This window comes from Rhipicephalus microplus, chromosome 9 (assembly GCF_043290135.1).
Source record: "Rhipicephalus microplus isolate Deutch F79 chromosome 9, USDA_Rmic, whole genome shotgun sequence".
NCBI classification, from domain to species: domain Eukaryota; kingdom Metazoa; phylum Arthropoda; class Arachnida; order Ixodida; family Ixodidae; genus Rhipicephalus; species Rhipicephalus microplus.
Window position 1 is genome coordinate 16,830,215 of NC_134708.1, and position 24,915 is coordinate 16,855,129.

General features: G+C 44.3%; 2 protein-coding genes across 4 annotated transcripts in view; one reads left to right on the forward strand and one right to left on the reverse strand.

Moving 5' to 3' along the window:
• Positions 1-3,776: 3,776 nt before the first annotated feature.
• On the reverse strand, positions 3,777-23,219 carry LOC119163516 (nuclear receptor-binding protein homolog). Of its 3 annotated transcripts, none has more exons than XM_037415521.2 (13): positions 22,906-23,219; positions 20,251-20,373; positions 18,970-19,161; positions 15,502-15,542; positions 15,229-15,323; positions 11,628-11,711; positions 11,313-11,371; positions 10,251-10,352; positions 9,613-9,745; positions 6,791-6,950; positions 6,127-6,313; positions 4,964-5,083; positions 3,777-4,042 (listed from the first exon to the last, which is right to left on the reverse strand). In XM_037415521.2, exons 1-13 carry the CDS (start codon positions 23,035-23,037, stop codon positions 3,938-3,940), a joined length of 1,533 nt encoding a protein of 510 aa, XP_037271418.2. In that variant the 5' UTR covers positions 23,038-23,219; the 3' UTR covers positions 3,777-3,937. The 3 variants fall into 3 exon arrangements, with proteins under 3 accessions (XP_037271418.2, XP_075729311.1, XP_075729310.1); XM_075873196.1 differs by having other exon boundaries at positions 6,791-6,938; positions 11,619-11,711; XM_075873195.1 differs by having other exon boundaries at positions 11,619-11,711.
• A 482-nt stretch (positions 23,220-23,701) lies between these two features.
• LOC119163517 (protein phosphatase 1G) overlaps positions 23,702-24,915 on the forward strand; it is a 37,612-nt gene continuing 36,398 nt past the window's right edge. Inside the window, exons 1-2 of the mRNA XM_037415522.2 lie at positions 23,702-23,961; positions 24,390-24,459. Of these exons, the coding sequence (XP_037271419.2) occupies positions 23,851-23,961; positions 24,390-24,459 (181 nt within the window). The 5' untranslated portion in view covers positions 23,702-23,850. The remainder of the gene's footprint in view (positions 23,962-24,389; positions 24,460-24,915) is intronic.

Consider the following 24,915-nt stretch of genomic DNA (forward strand, 5'->3'; position numbering starts at 1 on the left):
CCCACGCGGATTGATGGATGAGTCTGAGCAGCTGCCTTTCGAGTCGCTTCGTTAACCCGTTTCGCGGGCCAAGGCGGCCGGTTAATTGCCGAAGAGCAGCGGGACACTTGGTTGGTTGTGACCCTCCGAACGCCGCGTTTCTGTGCGTGCGTTAGTAAAGAAAATTGTGGGGGGGGGGGGGGCGTGAGGAGAACACGGGATCCCAATATTATTGTCTGTCTCTATTGCCGCGCCCTCTACCCGCGGACAGGGCGCGGCTCTCTCTACTGCAGGGAGAAGGCGTGGCGGCACTGCGCCGTGTCGCCCAAGAGGCAGACAGAAATCAGGTGCCTTCTTTCCTCCTTCTAGAATCTCTCAACAACACATCAAAATGCTGCGCGCCAACGCGCTGCGACGAGCACACGCGTAGTCAGGCTCTCGAAGAGGCTGGTTTTGACGCCCCAACAGTGAAAAATACGACTTTCCCCGACCCTGCGTTTCTTTTTCTACGAAAACTCGGAAGGAAAACAACCAATATGCGCGCCTGACCCGAGCTTTCTGCTAAACTGCTTTGATCACTGCGTAGCATGCTGCAGCTACCGCGGAGAGCACACCTGTGATGCGGCGAAGCAACTGCACGCGCGTTTGCCACCTCGGAACGCTGGCTGCCTATCCGTAGTCGAGGCTCCCGAGAACACGTGATTCGAATATTATAGCGCAGCACGCGATCTGGAATTTACAATACATTCTCAACTTAAGCTAAAAATCGCTTTCTCTTCTCTCGAGAAATTGCGCTACCGACTCAAAATCACTGCGTCACAGTACCGTATCTCGCAATTGGCTGATTTGAGCATGGCACGCTCGCGAGTTACTGGGGCCGCCGCGGGAGGTCGCGACCTGTCCGCGTGTGAACGGACTGAAAAGCCGCGCGTTCGTAGAGATAAAAATCGCAGCCTACGCACGGAGTCCATGATGAAGAGTGGGGCGAAGCGTCCGTCCGTGTGTCCATCCGTCCGAAGCATGGACGGACAGACATACGGACGGACGCTTCGTCCCACACATCATCATTCACTCCGTGGATATGCTGTGGAAACCACTAACGCCATATATATAGTTATACTATTCCCGAGGATGGATTGATGTATCCGGCTGTACCCTTTAGATCGGGCGGTGGCTCACGCCACCTAGCCATGAAGTACTATAAAGTTGAGGACATTAGAGTTGCTGTATATGCTACTTGTAGCTAAAGGTAGCATATAGAGTAGCTCTAGAAGACATATACACACAACGCCATCTATTGAGCAACTCATAATCTAAAGGTGGCTACATACTACTACAGAGGAGGGAACGACCCAAGGCGTAAGGAGCTTCGCCCCTAAAAAGTGCTCAAGGTGAAGAGCCGAGCGCGACTTTTTTTCCCCCGAGCCATTCCTCCCTGCTCAGTAGCGCTTTCGTCGGGACGAGCATAGAGTTTCCCGATATACAATAGAGGGAACTCTGGCACTAGTGTCTATGGGAGCTGCAATGCACGGCACTTCAGGGAGCATGGGAATGATGGGTAGTACACACATTTGTCTAATCTTCTTACTTATGGCCTGCTTTTGGCTCCGTGTCTGTTCGTGTGGCGTGGAGCCGTTTTCTCACGAAACAAAAAATCGGCAAATGTTCAGCGGTTGCACTTCACCACCTCATGCTTTTAGATTTGCCTTTCCAAATTGGGTCATGAAGTTCAAAAGGGTTGAATCTTTTTTTCAAAACAAAACCGAAACTCAGCAGCAAATGAAGCCGCAAGTACGATTCGCCACCCGAAAGTACGAAGACAAGACGATGATGGGTGTGTACTACCCATCATCCCCATGGTCGCTGAACGATCGCAGCGCCAGAGTCCCCTCTAGTTAATTTTAGGAAACTCTATAGGGACGAGAGCAGCGACAAATGTTTGCAACTGCGCTCGCACTTCACGGATTCTAAAAATTTTCTCGGCAGTCAATCCTTGAGGAAATAAGCTCCTTTATTAAATTCATTCCAAAGTTACTTGGAAAAGTGTTACTCGGTCCCTTTAAAGATCATTTCGTCTCCACCTCTACAATCGGCAGATCTCCAAAACTCTGACGAAAACAATACAAGATCTGAATTGCGATGCATGAAGCCTATGAAGAGATCTGTAACCACGGTTGATAAAGTCAGGGGGGGGAGGGGGTCCCCCGCACACACTTTTTTCGTAAAAAAAAAATGCAAGCAGACCTGCAAGTGTGAACATTGCAGTATTATGTGGTTGGTACATATGGTTGGTGTAAGCACTCGGCGTGTTCAGTCTCTTGCAACTTGACCACATCGTTGCTTTTCTTTGCCTGTCTGGGCAGAGAATTTTTTTTTCCTTAATGACCCAGGTTGCATGAAGAGTTGGCAACAAATGTGTTTTTTCATAAGCGATTCGCAGATTCGAACTGCCACCTCTCTAATGCTTACATAATTGAATGTCACGAAAACACGAAAACTATGAGAAAATTAATGCACAAATGTGAAGGCATCAATTTTTATTTGCAATGACAAGTGCCGGTCAAATTTGTATTTGCAGAAAGAAAAATGAAGTTCCAATTTTCCAGTCGTGTATATCTCTTTAAGACGAAACAAAAACTCTGGTTAAGCAATCAGCTAAAAGCATGTCCTGGCTGATAAAAGCATTGCTAGAAAATGCCAAAATAGGAGCATTGCATAGTTATAGCAATATATGCTCCAAACAGTGACATGGGCGAGCAGTTTTGACTAGCTCTGTTGCCAAGCAAATCTTGCTCGAACCCACACACACTGTTTATAAGAATACTTGGGGGACAGATTTATCATTACATTACAGATACTGCAGCGTGGCTCAACAATCCATAAATATGGCTGCTAGTAGGTCACGGTGCCTATTGACGCAATTCGGGAAGAATTAATTACCACCTCAATTCATAATGAAAGCAAACTATTGAGTGAGGCCTTGGGTCACGGTCGCATGCCTACAGCTTACACATGTATGAAGCAGAGAGAGAGAAAAAAAAATTACTGAGCAATGCCTTCTAATACTTTTCGTACAAACAGCATTGTAAAATGGACTTATGAATGCACAATCAGCTTTTCAACACTTGTGCTATTTGGTGGGCTTTCATGTGAAACGACAATAACATTTTTCCAGTTATCATGACAACCTATGTACAGAACTGGGAAGATGGTTGGGAAAGGAGGAAAAAATGGCCTGTAGACAAGTTTGAGCGCATAACATTGGTGCAATGCGTAACATTGGTGCGAGAGCAAAGAAACACCATAAATAGTATTCCCGATCCCCTTTGCAGGAAAGCTCGGAGGCGCGTCTATTTGAATTTCGCTTCATGCCAATGGTGTTGCATGCAACGCGAAAGGTGGCAATGAATAGCAAGCTCGTTTCGGCAACCATTGCTTGCGCTGATAAGCCCACCACCTGGTAGAGTAAGAGTTTGCCAGAACAGCACCGTAACCACAACGCATGCCTCGTACAAATGATGCCAAGAAAAGCTCCAGCATGAGAATAAGCTCAGAAACTTCGTACGAACCCCAACCCCTCTCTTTTAAACTCGAGTGCCCACCTCTACTCGAGGACGCGCAAACTTCTGTATAGTACGATGAGTAATTGGCCCCGGCTTGCTCCTTCCGGAGCCATTAAGAAAAAGAAAATTGAAGAAGGGGAGACCGTCAGACATCTACAGACTAACACCTTGAGAAATCATCCCTCTTTGCAAGGCAACTTGGAGCGGTCGAGATTGCAGTCGCTGCACAAACGGCTCATTCACACACGTTAGAAAAAGCAGCTAGCAGTCGCTTCAACACGCACACCTCTCACACAGGCCCAGACTTTGGGTAGCCCAGTCTCTCTGTCACACTCGGGTCTTTTCTAAAGAGGAGGCACCATGACTAAAGTGGTTGGCCTCTGATGGGTGGGATGTCATGCGGCACCGATAGATATTGGAGGCGCTTGATTGGAGATGCCTGGAATGTGACTCCGGCTTAAAGTGTCTTGGATCAGGACCTCCACCATGTTTCTGTCATCCTGTAACCAGAGTGCAAAAGTGTTTTTAGCAATGTCGCCTGCCCATAGCATGGAGTTTCGCAATAATGCACTAGAGGGAAATCTGCCGCTAGTGCCTATGAGAACTCCAAAGCATGTCGCTAGTATGGGAACGATGGATAGTGCATAGATTTGCATAAGCGTCATTATTTCGACTAGATGTGGCGCTGTGTGGCTTGCAGCCACTTTGCCGTAAGATGTCCAGCAGTGCCACCTCACGACTTTTTTTTGGCTTGCCCATTCAAATCCGCTCACGAGGAGCAACGAGCAGTTCTTTTATCCAAAACTAGTCAAAACACCACAATGGTCAAAGCCACAAAGAAACTGAAAGCAGCAAGCATAAAAAGGCTAGGAAAATCCATGCACTACTCATCATTCCCATAATGGCTAAATGCTGCATGCTCCTGCACTAGTAAGTAGTGCAGGAGCATGCAACATTAGTAAATAGTGCAGCACTAGTAAATAGTGCATCGTTTCCTGCACTAGTAAATAGTACAGGAAACGATGGCTTTGACCACCTTGTAGAATATCTTTTGTAGACTGCAGTAACAATGAAACACACAGACATCTCCTTATGGTTACATTCATTCACTCAAGAACTTCAATCCTTGCATGCTGCCCCCAACAAAACAGGGCCACAGCAGCCAAAGGCTGAAGGCGCAGTTTTTGTGGGGGGCAGGTAATCACCGCGATAGACACGCGTGGTCATTAAAGGTCCAAAGGGGCTCATTCTCGTACAGAAGAAAAGCAGAAGCACATCAAGATTTAACATTGGGAGTTAGTTAGAATCTGGTGAACGCTGTACTGCTTCCCAGCTGAGGCAGCACAAAAATTGCCTTTTACAACAGCTTGTTCTTTTAACAGTCTGTTTCCTTCAGCAGCAAGGCGAGCGAGGTACAGTACCTTGTTAATAAAGCCGTAGTGAACGAGCTCTGTGGCCAGCACGGAGGGAGTGTCCTTTATACTGAGCTCGCAAGTCAACTGACGATTCATTTTGTCGTCCATTCGCAGTAACAGTGTCATCTGAAAAGCAAGGAGATACAGCAACACACCACACTTGTAGCTTGAAAACTAACTGCAAGCACCACAGACTCGCTACCCAAAGAACCACAGCGATCATCTTTAATGCGATGAACACAGAAATTATACTGACAAACATTTGAACCTTCAGGTGATGAATGCACGCAGTAGCAGACTTGGAACAGCCCAAACAGACAAGAAATGTACTGTGTTAGGCATGCTTGAAAGGCATTATTAGCAACAGACACTGCTAAAGAAAACTTACCTAACGGAAATGACTGTAACACAATATCTGTGCAATACCAACAAGATGACCCTCCATTATTCCGAAGGTTGATTGATATGCGGGGTTTAACATCCTAAAACCATCATACGATTATGAGAGATCGCGGTAGTGGAGGGCTCCGGAAATTTCGACCACCTGATCTTCTTTACTGTGCACCCAAATCTGAGCACATGGGCCTATAACAACATTTACGACTCAATCAGAAATGCAGCCGCCGCAGCCGAGATTCGATCCCGCGATGTGCGGATCAGCAACCGAGTACCTTAGCCTCTAGACCACCACGGCGGGGCATTCCAAACGTTGTCAAGCGAGTACATAGTGCGAAGCTTTTTGCAACAGACTAAAATGGCAAGTTATAGTGGGGTATTATGCGCCAAAACCATGATATGGTTATTAGGCATGCCATAGATCACTCTAGAGCACCCGGAGATCTTGCAAGCATAACTATATGTACCACATAGAAGCCAGTGTGTAATGCATAATTGAGAAAATTATTGTGTTTATTGACAACATCGTTTAATGTCAGACAGACTTTTCACTCGCTTTAGCATTACCGCACCATTGCAATGCAGCAACTATGGCCAGGAATCAAATCCAAGGCGTCAAGCTTAGCAACATAGCACCATGGACCTTAAGCTATTGCAGTGGTTCATTATAAAACGAGCCCATAGTCATTAATTTAATGTAACAGGGTTGCACGTATCCAACGTGAATAAAAAATAAAGTTTAGAAAAGAACAGCCGATGATAACAATACTCACAACAAAGTTTTGAGATTCTTCCTGCTGTTTGATGTTGCACATCATGTTTATGATGCGTCGTGTCTCTGCGTCATAAGGTTCCGGCGATGCCGATTGAACAGACTCCGACACTTCGGGTGACGACGCTCGGGGTCTCACGATTGGCTGATGGGACATGACAAACGCTGTCAAGGGATAGATGCCATTTCTAGATTGCAAAAGGAAAAAAAAAAATGGAAGGACAAAAGCATGAGAAGGCATGAGTAAAATGGCTAGATCATAATGCATATAGCACTGAAAGAGTGTCTGGGCCACCACGGGGTCCCGTGTTTGATGCAAAGGAATTTCATGCAACGTGCCGACAGGCCACTAGCTTCAACATTAAACAAGTCAGATAGGAGTTAGCAAGACCATATCTGTGTGCATTGTACAGCTTTTCACCGAGAAGTTTTTCCAAGATTTCACAGCATGCATTTAAGTCTATAGCCATTTACTGCTCGCTGGTCGGGCATTAGTTTTATCTGTGTAGGCATACCTCGAAGTACTGGCACTGTAATGTGCTGTCATTATAAAGCAGTAACACTGTAATGCAATAGCACTAGAATTCAGCAGAACTTCATACTGTGTGGCAATGCACTCTCATCCTGACCATCGCTGAATGAAGAGTGCGCATGCACACGCCCACCTGACATCTTCGAGCAGCTTCTCCAACTCCAGCTTGGGCACCTCGTTCTTGCGCAGCTGCACGCCAAGCCGGTCGTCTCGGTGCGTAATCTCGGCAATGATGTCCGCCTGGCTGTACCTCAAAAGCACGGCCTCATCCGTCAGTTGGTCTGGGTGATAAGCTGAAAGTGTGAAGGCCCACCTTATGGAACCAACAGACCACCATTGCTGTTGTGGCCGGATCGGTAACAAGACCAGTAGCACAACAGTGCTACAGCCATGCACAACAAGCATGCGCAAACGCTTCCTCTCTTGCGTCTACTGTGCACATCGGTTCAGTAAATGAGAGTTTCCTCAGCGGAGTGCTTGCAGAGAGTCCGCAGCATAGAGTTCCACTAGGATACACTTGGAGGGAAATGTTGTGCTAGTGCCTATGGGAGCTGCAAAGCAGGGACCTTCAGCCAGCACGGAACTAATGAGTAATGCATTGATTGGGGCCTGCGTTTCTATCTTTCAGCTCCTTTTAACCTGCATTCACTTGACAAGCTGAAGTTAAGCAGTCCCACTTTGCCACCCTTTTTGAACGATCAGTTGAAATCTGCTCGCAAAGTCCACAACCAGCCATTTTATCTCATCTGAAAACAAAAGCCAAAACACGACAACAAATCGAGCCGCAAGTGCGTTTGAAACCGCAAGCATGAAGACTAAGCAAATCTATGTACTACTTATCATTCCTAAGGTAGCTGAATGACTGCAGTGGCACAGTTTCCTTCAGTAAATATTGTAGGAAACCATGGTCTGCAGTCTACACATGTAAACCAACAAAAGCATCTCTAAATGGTACAAGTTGTATAATTTCGTCGAGGCCAGGTCGAAGAAAGACAATTCTTCTCTTTAAGTGTTGCTCCGAAATATGAAAAGCACAATCTTTGCCGCAAGGGCACTATGCTGGGAGGCTTGCTAACAAAGTACATTGAGGTGTCGATTCCACTTGCGGGTCATTCCAGTCTATACGCAAAATTTTCCCTTTGCACATAATGCTAGTATTTCGCTATTTTAGTGCACTGTTAACTAGACAGAACAGAAGAACAACACGGACACAGCACAATGCTTCTGTCGTCTGTCTTGTTTAACAGTGCACTAAATAATTAAATGGGTTACCAACATGCCGAAGCATTAGTTAAAAAACATAAGCAGGTGTGAGCAGCATTATACTGTAATGGATTGTTTTAGAACTTAATCCTAACAAGTACAAAACGTTGCTTACGGGGAAAGCTTCAGTTCATGCAAATGGGATAACAACTTGGAAAAAAGAAACGAAAGAAAAACAAAGCACTGTTGCTTAAGGGTAGATGCGATTTGAAGAATGCATGTGTTTTTTTTTTAAGAACAAATTAATAATTTTTATTTGCTTTCTCAAGTTTCTCTACTTAAACTCAAAGTAGGTAACCTAAACTCAAACTAAAAAATTAAGAAGTCCTCATTGTCTAGAGTCCCCTGGAAATTGTCACCTGGCTGCTTGCCATTGCATTTCACACGAGGGGCCTACTAGATCCACATGCTCAAAATAATCTACAATTGCCAAGCTCTCATGATGGAAGAAATCATGTGGAAAAACGCATCTTTTCCACGTAGATGAGCTTAGCATTCTGCCTTTAAAACGAGTTTGTCAAAATCCATTTTCGGGCTAATTCTTAAGTTTGGACATCGTGTTTTTGGTACTTCCAGGACGAAATTTTGCCCACATATGACTGAACATGTGAAGGGTGCAAGTATCTCCTTCAAACTTGATATCACCTATGTAATTACTACAAACCTAAAGTAAGCAATTTGTATGGCCTTAGGATTCTAAGGACTCGCACATTACAATTTCTCTTGACCATCACAATGTTTTAAACACACTTTCTTGATACGTCATTTGCATTCTGCTGTTAATGCGGAGCATTTAGAACCATTAATTGCTCAGAACCACAAAGCTTCAGTGGAACAGAAAGATTGTCCAAACAAACTATACCTTACACATTGTTTCGGCACAAAACCAAAACTGCGCAACTTGCAATAAGACTAATTACATACTTGAAATCGGCATAAAAGCGCAGATTATATATATATATATATATATAGTTAAAATTCCATTGCATTAGGCTACAGATTGAAATTAGACTCGCACCTCTCCTTAACTATAGGTTCCAAGCAGCGTAAATATAGCTGTAACTACAAAAGCACCACACAAGTTTGACTTTCTTCCTGGTGAAAGTTCACGGATGCTCCAGTTATTTGTTTAGGAAATGCATATTTTCATGCATTCTAGCACAAAAGCAACAAGTGCACAGGTGCATTCTGTGGCAAATTTGGCAATGCATGAATCATGTCTTTCTGAGAATTCATTGCAAGTGAACAACACCTTCGAAGTCTTAGGCCACAGCTCTTACACCGCGATACATTCATTAAAATAATAGTAAAACGAATGCCAATTAGAAGGACTGTTAATGAGGTAAACAGTCATTTTGATTTCTCGTGCACGCGATTCCTGCTTTCCAAAGAAACCTGCTCAATGTGTGAAATTGTTCCAAATTCTGAACCTACGAGAAAAATGCCAGATTGTTTTTAACAGCCACTGTATTTGCAAGGGACAGTTCAGATTTATTTTGTAGCATTTTAAGCACAGAGGTTCGATTGCACTAGTCTATTGGCAACTTATTTAGGAAAAGCGAAGCTTCCCCTTCCTTCGAGGGCCTACCGATACTAACATCAAAACTCTAGCCCTCAACTTGAAACAAGCACGACATGAGGCCACATACACACGATGTAGCAGTCACTTTCAAGACAGAAGGGTCGACTTACAGGCACTTTTGATGATGACGTGCGCTGCCAGGACTTGCAGGGAGTGAACCTCAAAGATAACTGGGTGAAAGAGAAGCTCCCTGGCAGTGGGCCTCTCAAGCGGATTTTTTCGCAGGCACTTGCGGATGAAGTCCTGAAACATCATGCAACGAATCCACTGCAGCGCACCCCTCGACTTCAGAATTTAAAGGCGCCTCTGGTCGCCCCATATTGAATCGAGTTTTTCTCAAACTGCATAACCGATTTCATGCAGGTCACAATGTTTGTTTACATGAGCTTTAATATGACAACTCGAAATTCTGGCTAGAGAGCTGATAACAATGCAAGGTACATTCCAAAGTAATGTTCTCGGAGAGTGCTTGCAGCTGTGTAACCAATTCAGCAGTTGTCATCGCTGGTCATTGAAATGTAACTCTATTAATTGTAATTCATTACAAATGTAATTTATTATACATAAATGTCATTTTATTACACCCCCCACCCCCCAAAATACATGTTGACAAGTTGTGTTAGCCTTCTCCCATGTGGAATGGGGTAAAGAGCTTTTGTTTAAAACCTGTCTAAGCACAGCAGTGTTATGTACCAGTTGCCCGAATTTTTTTTTATCTTTTTGCTATTGTTAGTTGTCAAGTTAATACCTTTTGCTGAACGTTTTCCAAGGACTCGATTGTCTTGTTGACGACTTCTTCAGTGATTTGCGTGCCCGAATCACCATTTCCAGGAATTTCCAGTGCCGCCATCTATAACGAAAGCATACATCTCTGATACCAAAGCAAGGGCAAGATATTCAAATGGTGCAAGCGTAAGTCCACACAAAGAAGGATGAACGGCCAACTCGCCAGACTGTGCAAGAGGCCCCTCCACAAACAGAAGGCTAGGAAGAGTATCAAACCCTCTAGCAAAAAGCAATAACTTAAACTGAGAAATACACCCTTCACCAGATTCAGCGATCGCGCAGGTTTTTAAAACATAACTTGAGGCAAATCTGCAGACAAACTAAACTATTGCCAACATGAGTCATGTGTCTAGCAATACATTGCTTCAATAAGCTCCCCAAGCTGCGCAAATTAAAAAAAAAAAACTGCGTGTCAGTTAGCCCACCTACTTTTTTGAAAACTTTGGACATGCGCAGCCATTTTTCAAATTGATGCTGCTTATGCTTCTCCCATACAACTTCATCAATCTTTTTATGACTGATGATGGCACACCTGCGATGCACTCACCCAATTCCACAAAACAACGAAGCAGCCACAAAACATGCCTCACTAGAGGGCTATATGTTATTTGAAGACCAGCCTACTTTCTTTTTTCTTTTTGAAATCCTCAAAGTATGTTACCCTTCTTGTTAAACCCCCTCTAGAATGGGAACATAATGTCCAGGTATCGAACCCAGAACCTTGTGTACAGCAATGAAGCACCCTACGACTGCTACCCCACATTGAGGTAGTACCGATGTAGCAAAGTGTGCAAGCTACAGCATTATTGTTAGCGAAGTCAGAGTTGGGCAAAGCTAAATTGACGAGAATCGGTGGCAATGTTTCTGGCCACAAGTGTGAGAGGCAACTACCGAGTTTACCTGTCCCCGCTAGGAACTGATCAGGTTTGCATCATCCAAGTCCTGTGTACTGGGAGCAGTTGACATTTGTGAAATTTGCAAGAGAAGTTCTCTGCAATAATAAAGAAATAAAATAGATGCTCACCTCAAGAGCACACATCCCAAACGAGTATATGTCAGCGGCAGGCGTTACGACAGGCGCAGCTGGAGAAAAAAAAATAATGCTTAGCATCAAAGAAATTAAGAAATAGAAATGCACTAAGCTAAGCTAGAATAGCTTGAGACTCAAAAGAGTCCCACAAGTGACCCTCAACAACAAAGGGTCAAATGAGAGAAAAAGAAAAAGAAGACGAGCGTTGACAAAAAAAAAAGAAGATCAAAGAATAGGACGTTACCACCCAGAAGAAGAAAAGGGAAGAGAAGAAAAAGCGGCACAGTGCCAGACACGTACTCAACTTACTTCCGTACTCAGGTGCCACAAAATGAACATTCTTGATGTTTTCCCGAAACGTTTTGACATGGTGGTTGATGGCATCAGGTGCCACTGAAATGACAAGAGGGAGTTTTCAAGATGACAATCACGCCAGACTAAAGCAAAACCATGCCTACAAGACACATCAGAAGCCATTCCACTGCAGTAGTGGTGCCACATGAGCACACTTGATCAGGACTGATCGGTTCGGTTTCTCGGTTGCGACGAATGGACGCTGCTACATGATCTACAGTAATCCCGATAGAGTTGGGCACAGACGTCAGCCAAATTGCATCGAATAAATAATGACGGTGAAGAAACTATGCAAAATATGGGGCAGAAGAAATCGTAAACCAATAGCATATCAGGTACCATTAACACTTCCTGGGGCTTCTTTTGCCAAATGAACCAAAACTAAACTGCTGTGTGTGCTCAAAACATGTAACAATTACAAGGCATGCCATAGTAAGAGGGCTCCAGACTCCAGACGCGGTCTAGGGGCCGACTTGCATTACCTTGAAGAGGGAGCAGGAGCAACCACAATCTTGTTTCGTCGTGTGGCAAGCAAAACAACCAGTCATGAGTGATATGCAAAACTGCGACCCCCTCTCACTATCAAGGTGATTATGCAAGAGGCCAGCCACTAATCTTCCGCTCGTGAACTATGCTTGGTATCAGAGCGCACACAAAACGGGGAAGCTCTGCTGCGTGGATATCACACATCACACTTTGGCTAATTTAGAGTGATTTAGGCGACAGCGGTGCACTCAGGTGAACTTTCTTTGCTGGTTTGCTCTGGTGAAGTCTCGCATCACATGTCATGGAAAATATTCTGGGTAGAATCCCACTTCGCAGAGAATGTGTTGCCTGCCAATTCAAAATGTACTATACTATGTTTCACACATCAGGTGCAAGTTCGGCCAGCGAAACGCATCTCTGGTGCATCCTCGCGCGTCATTGAGCTCCCCTTTGGAGCGACTGGCGAACAAAAGAAAGCGGGGAAAGCACGAAAGAAGACTGGGTCCGACTCTGCGATATCCTCCCCTGCGCCGACACTGTGCGATGAAATAGAAAGTCTAGGTGGCCACCATTGTGACATACCCAGAACAGAGAACCTGTACGCGACGCCACGTGTAAACCAAGGTATACAGCCGCGTACTAACAGACGTTACATGGCGTTTTTGTTCGTAAGGCACAACATCACTTGAAGTTCGCCGTATTAACGAATACGAAAATTCTGTTATTGGTGGCAAGAATAATAAACAATTGTTTGTTGCAAATGCATTGACTGCAAGAAGTGTCGCTAGCCTCGACGGCGTTGCGGATGGTCTACGAAACGAAGTATAGCATGTCGGCGCTCAATGCTCTTTAAGTCATGCACAGAGACTGCTGCTGGTGTTGCGATGAGAGCGCAAGACAGTACTGCGTAGCAAACAAGAGGTGGCCTCGCCCGTCTCCAGATCCAAGCATAATCGAAAACGTGTGGGCACTTTTGAAAAGTGTGCTGGCCAGCTGGTCATTACATAGACCGATCTCATTTGTGCGACAAGAACTGCCATATTAAGCGTATAGCTCATCTATCCTTTTTTCTTCAGCTAGACATGCAGACTGGTATGGCAAAATGAAAATGAGCAGGAGTGCTTTTATCTCGTACCGATTATCTACTGCTTATTTGGCAACAGTTATGTGGTTACTTCTAAAACGTGGCACTCTGCTTTTCCGGTTTGATTTGGTTTATGCAACAAATACTAGTATTTAAATTGTAGCTCATTTCAGAGCACATTTTAGACAACCTGCCATTGTTTTTTTCATGAAATTTACATTGTTGTCTGTTAAGTATATGTCATAAGAAATATTGATTTTACGAGATGCTTCAACAATGTTCTAAACTCCAATTAATGTGGGGAAAATTTAGTATCTGCTCCTAAAGCACCAACAGTTGCTCTAAACCAGCATTTTTTTTTCCTGCTTTGAAAACACTTCGAGCTGCTACAAAACAGTGCTTTTCCTGCTCCCAAAACGTAAGAAGTCGCTTCCATCACTGAAACCCCTACCAAGCGCAGCTTTGCAGCCGGCTGCACATCAATCATGACTGGTTGTTTTGCTTGCCACTAGGCGACATGAAAAGAGGCTGCGGTTACTCCCACTCCTTCTTAAAGGTGCTGCAAGCAGCCGACGGGGCATGCGGGCTACGCATTCACGCGTTCCCTTCCATAAAAATTGACAGCGTACGAAGTTGTTTTCGTATTCTATGCCCTTTTATTATTTTGTTGACAGCGCTAGCTTGGACCCTTGGGGGAGTTTGTCATAATTATAGTTTCGTTCATTTGCCTTTTTTTTTTGAAAACTGTCCTTACTACTTTTGCATTCAAGAACACTGCCACAACAGCAGTGAACACAGTTTTTGGAACCTGAAGGTACCACGTTCGCGGTGTCTAAGCAAAAAAATAATAATGTGTGGTGTTTTACATGCCTAAACCACAAAAATTGGGGTACCCTTATGCTTCCCCTTTAAGAGTTGAAGGAAACGGCAAAATCCGGCCCCTGGTGCACCCTTCAACCGCTATGTGCATACTTACTCACATGTTTTGTTACATACACATGCACGCACACAAACACGCACACAGGAGATTGGACCTGCGCACATTATTATCGCAGAATGGGCTCGTTTTTGTCGCGACACCTGTCGAACAAAATGCGTTAAAAGGGCAGTGAAACACTGGAAATGCATCGGAATGAAACACTAGAATGCATTGTAGTGAAGCACTGGAATGCATTGGAGTGAGGCACTGGAAAGTAACCATGGAATGCATTCACTAGAAGAGCTTATTTCCTCACGAATGCAACGCCGCAAAAATTTGAAGAATCTGTCCAGTGCGAGTGGAGTTACAATGGTTTGTCGCATGCTGCAATTGCATTATCTCTTTTCTTGTCCCGACGAAAGCGCTGGAAGCTAGGCAGGGAGGGGTGGCACGGCAAAGAAACTACCGCGCTTCGCGACCTTGAACAATTTTTTTTCTTTCAACGCGCGGCTTTTTCAGTGTGATTGCGCGGGCACGTGTGGACAAGTAGCGGCCTCCCGCGGCTATCTTGGCAACTTGATTTATCGGTCACAAATGCACAGATGATTTTTCGCTCACAACTAAAGGGGCGGCGCGTTTTCTGCGACACGAGCTCTCCAACGCTAACGCGTTGAGACATCATGAGAGATGCTGAAGCGGAGAGCTCTTGAAATTTTGACCATCTAGTGTCCTTTAACGTGCACCGACATTGCACAGCATATGGGCCTCCAGCATTTCGCTTCGAATGAAATGAGACCGCTGCAGCCTGGATTGGACCTGATACCTTAGAGTTGGTCACCCAGCACCTTGACCAGCATGGCAGAAAAGCCAAGAAAAGGCGCGCGAGATAGATTGCCTATGTATTATTGTTGCAAGGCAGAAAAATACCCGAACGAGTGCAAGTGTGTTTTTAAAAAGCGCAGACAGTACGGCCAACATATCGGAAAGAGCACCACGGAATTCGTGACAAACTGCCAAGCCATCGGAGCACATAAATAGATTAAAAAAAGAAGGGGGGAGCAACGCACCTGATCCAATCTTTACAAGGCCATTGTGCTGGATGAAAATGGTGTCGCACGTCATGTTCCCGTGCAGGATGGGTGGCAGACACGAGTGGAGGTAACTGTCGAGGAGGAACAGAACAGGCATTAGTGAGGAAACCGTCCCGACACTTAGCGCCTCGGGTCGGCCGCCGCAAAGAGTGCAGCACAACCGTTAGCCAAGAACGGGCAACAAATGTGGCGGCGGGCGACGGCTCCCGCCGCCGCATGTAAATATAGCATCAAATGCTGGGACCACACCTTAGTGCCGAGAGAATCTGGTTGCACCATCTCTTCCAGGCCTAAAAAGAAAATTGCAAAGGTGATGATGCGTGCCAGCGACACGACACAATCCACACGTTGAGCACAACAGTGGGCAGAAACAAATTTCGCTGCTAAGAGGTGGCGTGCATGGAGACTGAGCTACATACCACCCTGCACACTAGTTCTCACCAGCCGACAGAGGGGGGGAAAAAAGAGGGAGAAATTTTGAAAAGCAGAAATTTATGGGCTACAGAACAAGTTAACAAGTGAGCTGCCCCCACTAAGGGCCAAGGCCTACTATGACCAAGGCCTACTATGAAGATCACCAATTCTATTGAACAGAAAGATGTGGGAGCTGCACCACTTACTAAAAGTCTATGGCCAACAAGAAACAGAGACCATGTAGGTCAGTCTCCGGCAAAAGCAAGGATGCCAGACCGATTTGCAGTCAAAATGAGTGCAATAATATAAAACCAGCTTCTCCAATTCTTCAAGTGGTGGCAATATATACAGCACAGTAAGGTTTTGCACTCTAGGTGCCGACGTTTCCAGATATTTAAAGTTGTTAAAGCCGATTTGCTCCTGTAGTTCCCTTTTTTTTAAAGGGGTGAATCTCCAGTGCCACACACATAGGATGAACACAGAAATGCTCAAATAAAAGCTGTAGAGTTTTTCGCAGAGTTATCAACAAGAGCTTCAAATGGAGCTGAATCATTTAGCACACTGCGCAAGTTTTTACTCTATTGCAACATCCTATGACTTTTCATTACACTGCTTTAAGATAACGAAGGCTTGGTGCCACCAGCATGCAAAACAAGCACGTAGATATTGACTGGTGGTGTGCACAATGCAATTGAGTGGGAACCACGATACATTTACTGAAGTATGCTACTTTGAATTCTGTATCAAAATCTAGGCAAAGCAACCGTAAATCTAGGAGTAAATGCAGAGTTACCATACCATAGATTTCACACCCATGTGTTTATGCTGAATACAAACAAGCTCCGATCAATTAAGAGCAATATAATAAACCAATTGAACCTTTTTGTTATGCACTACTCGGCAATATGTGGACTTTACCGATAGAAAGTTTTAGGTGAGCATTGCCGTCTGCTTTATTCAAAATTTCATGTGCTGATACAATGTAGCCAATTAAATACATCTCGCATTTCTGCAAAATGCACCTGGAGAGGCATGCTCAACTTGGCTACATAACAGAAAAGCCATACCGTACAGAATATGGAATTCTGCGCATGTGCAACAATGATTTCAATAGGACAGCTGTTACCAGTACACAAGTCTAAAATGAGCAGACTGATTGCTCAACCAAAGCTTTCCCAAATTAACTGGGCAATACCAGAACCAATCTGATTTACGTACAGGAAACACTATGCCAGCCAAAATTATGCCAAACTTAATAACATGGTACCTCAATGCTTTGAATAATTTTTTTTTTCAACTATCAGAGAGACTTCAGTCCACCATGCTTGGAGCATTATTGTAGTTGCAAGATTTACAGTCGAACAACTTTGCACACAAAAACAAAACAAAAAGAAAGAAACAGAATGGAAAAGATGGTATTGCTAGTAAACTAGGAAGCAGAATTTTTGTCTGCACATTGCAATATACATAAGCATCCAATTATTAATGACATTCGACATTACAAGCAAGCCCTCAGCAAAACGGCAGACAATCATTCATCATCCTATCGTGGGAAAAAAAGCTGGATGACACCACAGTTTTATTAATGTTTTTTATGATGCAGCAAATCGCGACCTTTCTATCCATTCATAATGTAAAAATTTCTTTTTAAATATTGAATGTGCATCTTTGAGAGAAAGCTGAGCAGCATAACAGAATCATAAGACATTACCCTACAGCCACACTAAAAAGTTTACGGCCCATTGGATCTGAAAAAAAAAAAGTCTAGCAGTTTGCGATTAAATTTGGCAGAACTATATCACACATATTGTCCAGCCTGGAAATTTGAATGTCACAAGTTGCATTCCAAGGCCGCAGCGATACGAAATTTCTCCAAAGTCCTGCAGTCTAAGCTTTACTAGGGTGACTGTATGCAAGAGGCTACCCACTGTACCCAATCCTGGAAGGAAATCTCAATGCTTAGACTAGCAAGTCGTAGTTATTCAAATATTAATTAAAAACTAAGCCTTGCCACACACACGATAATAAATTAATAGTTACCCACTTTTGGATAATATTGCTCAGACTATGAGCAATATGTGCCAGTGCCTCGTAACAAAAATGAGTCGAGCAAATGCAGTGTAATAGCTTTGTTTGCAGAGTCTCGTTAACTACGATGTCTGCGTTTTTCTGTTATAGCCCATTCCTTCACAATTAACTCTACGGATTCGAAAGATATAAAATTCTACATTTACATTCTTATATGCACCCACATTAATCTTTATAAAAGAAATGATGCGCACTTAAAAAAAAAGTAGCTTCCTTTCAATAACAATGCCCAAGCACATAAGATATGTTCAAGTACTGAAAGCAAGATAGGCAACTTAGTCCTAGTAAGTGGCAAGATATTTGCAATATTACTTAACACATTGGGCAACTATATTGACACCAGAATTTCCGAGACAATGGGACGACAAAGAAACAATTACTGCATGTACACTTTGCACTTCACTGCACCGAAAGAGGCAAGCGACGCCTTCAAAGGGGTCCAAAAGAAACAGCTGAAAAGTGGAGATTATTACTGAATCTTTCTTTTCCTAGCCGTTTTGAGGGCTCACTAATTTAACTTCAACCGAGACATTCGCACACATGCATAGACTGAAACAGAACACCGTGAAAATGTATTTCTGTGAAGCTACTCTGGTACCTGGCAAGTGGCTACGTCACGACTCCTCTCACCCCATTCGTGCAATTGCCAACCGAATGTCGCGACATACCCGCTTTCAACCGAATTTAAATGATGGCGCAGTTCTAATGGCGCAGTTCTGTTAGTTAGTGCCTTTGCGCATTTCGATGTATGTATTTAAGAAGGTCAGATAGGAGCAATAAAGCAGTTGGTAGTGAGCGCTGCGTGTCGTGTGTGTTGCTCTGGTGGAAGTGTGAGTGCTTGTGTGAGTGTTTGCGTGAGTCGAGGTTGCGCCAAATTTCTAATAATATGATGTATAACCAACTAGCCCAACAACAAGTTTTATTAAATGAATAGCCCACACAACAAAAAGTCTATTCAGACACTGTCTCGAATCACACGTTCCACAATACCCAATTAACCTGCAGTGAAAGGTCATCATCGCCACGTGGTCAGGTTGTCGTTAAGTCTTATTTTTATTAACATCCGAAAGTGTTCAACTTCTCGTCAGTGCGATTTCAGTCTAGAAATTGGGCATATTCTGAACTCCTGCAGATTTGTCCAGAACCCCTCTTTCAGGCGTACTTCCAACGAGACAGGATAACAACGTAAAGAACTGTGCTAGCGTCGGCATGTACCTGCAGAGGAAGCTTGATGACATTGCGTTTAGTTTTCTTCAGGAACTGCTTCAGTGACCCACTGGACATATACTCGGTGATGAAAATGACTCGGGGCTTCTCAGAGTCCTTGTCCATCCAGTACTTGTGGATCTTGACTATGTTTGGATGCTCGAGCTGAGCCAAGCTATCGAAGACCTCGCGTATCTTCTCCTGCAGAGGAGATAAGTGCCAAATTTCAAAGTTGCACGAGCACCCTGGGAGAAAGAGCTGCCACCTTGGCTGTTGCTTCACATACTCGGGGGTGGGGGGGCCCACCTTAAGGAGGTTTTTCACTGCATTTAAATTCTCATCAATCCTATTAAGCCATTCAAGTTTACGAATATTTATGCACCGATTTCAAGTATGCAATTATTTTCTGTAGTGCAATATGCATTTATTTTATTTGATACATTTTACGAGCCCTTTGGGTAGCAAGCATTTTCATAAACAAAGAGTTGCAAAGTAAATCGGCAGAACACAATAACTTGGAATCGGCACATCTATTCTTGTTGTAGTGCATGCAGTTGAGATTCCAGCTTATTGAGATATGCTGATCGACTTTGAAACTCAATTCTTTGCGGTATCTACCCTTAGGAGGTTGCATGCATAGTTAAGGTGTTAGGTACATTTAAGTTGCCTCACAAGACAGATGCTCAAGGAAACATGGGAGGATTGAAGTGATTAAAAAGTCACTGAAGGAATAACCCTGAAGCCAAATTTTCGACAAGCAGGTTCGTATTGAACCAGGAAAGGCCACTCTGTTGAAACACTGAATTCAGTAACATTCTTTATTCAACCATTGCTTACGACTTCTACTTATGCAGTGTGAAAGATGCTGCCAATTTAATACACATTGTCAAAAAAATTTCTGGCTACAAATTTGTACTTTAACTTTCACTAGCACAGGTTGCCCCTCAATGTCTTACTCTCACTGCAGTTACATTACCTAAGCAATGTCATTTTGAAGGATGACTAGGTTTGAAATGGCAAGCTTCATACTCTTCTTTTGAGACATGTTTAGGAAGCATTGCTCTTTGTCTTGGTGCAATGATACTGTCAACGACACCAAGCCGACTGTTTCAAGTCTGTTTCCGATATCGAGTGTAAATGCTCGTTAAGCGTTTCTTAGCGTCGACTCCTGCCAAACTGTAATGTCAAGCGATATTTAGTAGAGTTTAGTTATACTCAACAAACGCCAGTTAAGGTGGGCATATCCTGACAGGGTAACTTGGTGCAGAATTTTTAGCAAGGCTTCCCCACCTCTTTGGCTTTGAAATTTTTCCTCTCGGAGAACTTGACTTCATTCCAGACAACCTCGACGCCCTCGTCAGTGTCCATCGCAAGGTACGCGACATCTATGCCTGGAATGTCTCGCTGTTGAACCTACAGGCAAGAACAACGAAAAAAATCTTTAGACTTAAGTAAGCAAGACAGACCCGGCCAGCAAAAAGACACATGGCAACACTGCAAACACGTGTTAAGTAAAACGCCTCTTAGTAAATGGAGCAGTGCAGATATACCAATTCCAACTCTTCAGATTTTACACACAGTTTGCAACCGTTCCTGGAGGTAATCATGGCACAACCTTCTTGCTCGTAGAAATATAGCAGTTCAACCATTATGATTACAATAAGTAGAGCCCATGCATTTGGCTACAACTTAAAGAGTTTTTGTTTAAGGGCAGTATTGAGACACTGCATAGTGGCAACAAAACCAAGATCCTGCAAATGCTGGCGAGATTCACCCGTGTCAAAGTACTGTGCCACAATTATTCACAGGCTCAGGAACTTATTGCCCACATGCTCTTGGAACAAAGGTGGTATTCAAAATCGCATTCTGGGGACAAGTATCTCTGTGGATAGCAAACGGATCTCAAAAGCTACACTTCAATGACATGTTTTAGAAACTATTTTGGAGCCTGCAACTAGTCTCATGTTCTACCATTTAGGTTGCCTCTTGTTCAGAATCTGTAGTCCATTGAAGTGGGACAACCTTTGTCTTCTCATGGTCAAGCGATAAACTATAGATTGGCTAAAGATAGCTCCCAACGAAGCACGATTGTCTATGAGAAAATAGAGGCAGTATTACTTTCTGTGTTTTGATTGTACGTTCTTTTCACTACAAGAACTCTACGACCCTAGAAAAAAAGTGATAAGCTGTGTGTCAAGTAATATAACCTTATCTTCAACTGAATCATGGATCGCTAGATTTGCCAACTCTGAAACTGGTAGTCATATCTTAACAATAATCTTTTGCAAGGCACTGTTTCTGCCACAAACCAAACTACAGCCCCACTTGCTTTTGTATAAACAGTGGTCCACAAGCTCTGTGCCCAGACATCTAAACTTGATCTGCAAACTAAAGAGGATGGCATGAATGATGGATTTTTCATTTTTGGAAAGTTGATTTGATCGTCCAGTCAGCTGCCGTCAGTTGTTCAGAACAAAGACAGCCAACTATCCCCTCTGTCCGGTTTCTTTGCCCAGTCTTGGTCGTAAGAACCAAAATAGAGTTTTCGTATTAAACTGGAATCTCACAGGTTCTGTTTACTTCGGAGTATTTTTCTTCCTACATGAACTGCTTGAAGAAACCATTTAGTTATCACAAGCACAGCAGCACGAGCGATTAGCTTCAGTCATCAACAAAGTATAGTACAAAGAAGCAAGATTATGGGCAGCATACAGTTGGCATCAAGAGGTTAGAGACTACTTAGACTCCAACCTTTGATGCCAGCATTTTGCGACTGCATTTGGATAAACTGCCCACACACATGTTGTTAGAGTGCTTCGAAACAAGCCAGCAATCCATATACAGTGTTGCATAGCGAAGCAAAAGGAATATTCAGCTATTTCCTGTGTCTCCTGGTTTGTAAGCTTTCTATGTTGACTGTACAATTGCACCACAGTGGAGGCAACAGCTGGCAATGTCCTAAACAGACAAAAAGAAAGAAAAAAGAACGATCAAAGCTTTGGTTGCTCCAAGTAAAAGTTACGAAATATTAAATATTTGTGAAACTTCTCTGGTATGACAGAAGCAGTGCAGATAGACACGTTTTGACAGCCTAGTTACAATTTTCACACACAATGCTGCCATGCTGTTTTTATTGAGATCCGAGTGGGAAATTCTTGAAGTCTACACAATTCATACACCCTTCCCTTCTTTTTTCTCAGTGTTTTTCTTTCTTTTTCCAATATTGAGGTGAACATATTCACGTCCCACCAGTTCCTTTTTTTTTTTCCCTTGCTTCTCTTTCTGACAAATTACAAATGGGCTTTGCGGTACTGCAAGCGGCCTAACAATGCGCAAGATCGCGCAATGGAAGTTTTCACGACACTCTCATCTCGTGTTTGAATTCAAAGATTGTCACTGCGAGGGGAAAAGAGCAAACAGAATGCGAACATCTCGTGCATGACGTCGTCGCGAAACGGCCGCGACAGATAAAATAAACAAACAAAAAAGACAAACACGCCGAAGAGACGGGAAGCCACTACGACTGAACAGCGTCGTCACGTGGCTGTCAAAACTCTTCACCCTCCTACGCACTTGTCCGAGCCGCACCGCGACAAATCCTTTGTAAACTTCGCCAGGGTGCCTGGCAAACAACATTGCGCCTACGATCGCCCCGACAACTCGCGCTACCAATAAAGAAAACATAAATCAACGTAAAGGGCAGCAGCCGGGGCGTCTCCAATCCGATGGTTCGGGAGCACCATCAGAAGGCCTGTTTTTGAAGATATTTGCCAGAAATTAGGTCTCCAAGCGAACAGCGCTATTTACTGCACCGCCGAAGCTCTCGATTTGTCAGACAACCGCTTGTCAGCGGCGCCCTACGCGACCCAATTCACTCCGCTCTTCCTCGCCTTGGGGGAAAAAAAAATGATCGTGATAAACAAATGGATTATTCGAAGGTGCTACCTCTTCCCTCCGCTTGAGCCATCGGCCACAGGGACTTTCTTCGAGGATCTCGCTTTCGTCTTCCGAATCGTCGCCGCTTCCACGCTGTTCGTTGGATTCCTGAGGAATCTTGCAGTCTTTCGCGTCACCCATGGCAGCGTCGGGAGGCTTCGTGAAGGCTCGGTCATGCGGCACACATCGCAACGGGAGTATGTTACAACCTCGAACCTGATCACGACGTCAAAACACCAGCAATGGGGGCCTCTACCACCAACAGGTCGCTTGAGCACACAACTAGCGTACAACACAACCACACGCCATTAAATACACCTCGCTGGCCTAATCTGCGTAGATATACATAATCGGAATTGGATAGTGGTGAGACCTAGCGCTTTCCGCACTTCGGAAAAATTAAATCACAAATTTATATTAGGTTAACACAGTGCTCAAAAAATTCCTTATAATGCCACTCGATTTATAATTTAACGGTTTTTGTAATAAGGCTCGGCAATTGTTTTAATTTGGACATAAACAACACAATTTCCGGTGTACCGTTGGCCGCTGGCTCGCCGCGTCCGCGACACAAACGAGTTCGCGCGTAATTTATTTTAAAAAATTAATATTTTTTAGTACCACGAGGTGTGCGCTATTCTCAAGTAGTGAACGTATAATACACCTTTTTAAAAACACACTGAAATATAGTTTAACTTGCGCGATTGTTCTTTAATTAAGACCAATGACGTCACCTCCGGTATTTTCTACCGCTGAATTTTGCCGACAGTCAATCTCGAAGGCGCTGCGATCGCCACTTTCAACTCCACAAAGCGGGCATAAGCGGGCACGTGTAATGGCTGCGTGCGTCCAGTTGCAATAAAGCGCCGTAAACAACTGGGAAAAAAAGAGAAAGCATTCGGTAAAGAGATCGTCAAATCGAAACCCCGGCGTCCGTCGAATACCCGACTCGCTATGGGTGCCTACTTGTCGGAGCCCGTGACGGAGAAGTACTCCACCAACGAGACGGGCAGCCGCATATCGTACGGAGCTTCGTCGATGCAAGGCTGGCGAATGAGCCAAGAGGTGAGCTCGGTTCTCTCATTGTGTTCGTGGCGTGCCAGATCGTGCACAATTGTCGCCGTAAGTCGGCGACGCCGTGCACCGACGTCCGAGATGTTAAAAACCGCGGAGACGCCGCTGGTAGTACGTGACTTCTTTAGTAAGTTGTGGTCAGCGTCGTTGGCGGGCTGGCCGGACCTTTTTCTGATCTGTGAAGTGCGACTGCGAGCTTAGATGTCGCGGAAGTCGCCACCTTACCGCGCACGATTCATTTGCGTCTTTCTTTTTTTTTCATTCAGTTTTCGTAATCTCGGTGCCTGGCATTCCCGATGTAAACACGGCGCTCACAGTGCGGTGGTTTTTTTTTTTTTTTTTTGGAACGCTTAGGCTCCGCCCACGTTGTTGATATAAACAAACCTCTGACGACTCTGGCGTTGCTTCTTTCATTTCAGGATGCCCACAACACAATCCTGAATTATGATCGGGATACATCGTTTTTCGCCGTCTACGATGGTCACGGTGGTGAGTGTTCCTTCGATCGTTCGACGCAGAACGCGGTGAATCATGGTCGCGCGTCTGAACAGCCTTTGACCATTGCTTGCCGGTTGCCTTCTTGTGCCCCGAGTGTAACTCGAAACCGCAGTCTTTCGCTCTTTTGAAGCCCTCGGACGCCTGTAACCGAGGCATTCTCTCTTTGACTGGAACGATCACTAGGACGTTCTTGACCGACCATTGCTGCGTTGATTCTTGCCCCGCTAAAAAGAAGCTGGGCTGCAAGAAGTAAAGAAAACGTGCACTATTCGGTCCAAGTGTGGTCAAACCTCGTGGCTGTTCATGAATGCGAGTTTAAACTCATGATTGCCGAGTGTGAATTGTGGTGAGGTTGAAAGGGCAAAAAAAAAAAAAACACCTTTGTAGATCTTACGATAGAGTGGCCTTCACCATGAAAGTGCATACGTTATATTCCATAGTAGTAAT

What these genes read in the sequence shown, in the direction of transcription:
- LOC119163516 (XM_075873195.1), bottom strand. Translation starts at nt 23,037, where the DNA reads ATGGGTGACGCGAAAGACTGCAAGATTCCTCAGGAATCCAACGAACAG. An exon ending in GGCTCAAGCGGAGGGAAGAG is followed by an intron (nt 20,374 to 22,905) that starts GTAGCACCTTCG and finishes TCTTGCCTGTAG; the next exon opens with GTTCAACAGCGAGACATTCC. An exon ending in AAAATTTCAAAGCCAAAGAG is followed by an intron (nt 19,162 to 20,250) that starts GTGGGGAAGCCT and finishes TCTCCTCTGCAG; the next exon opens with GAGAAGATACGCGAGGTCTT.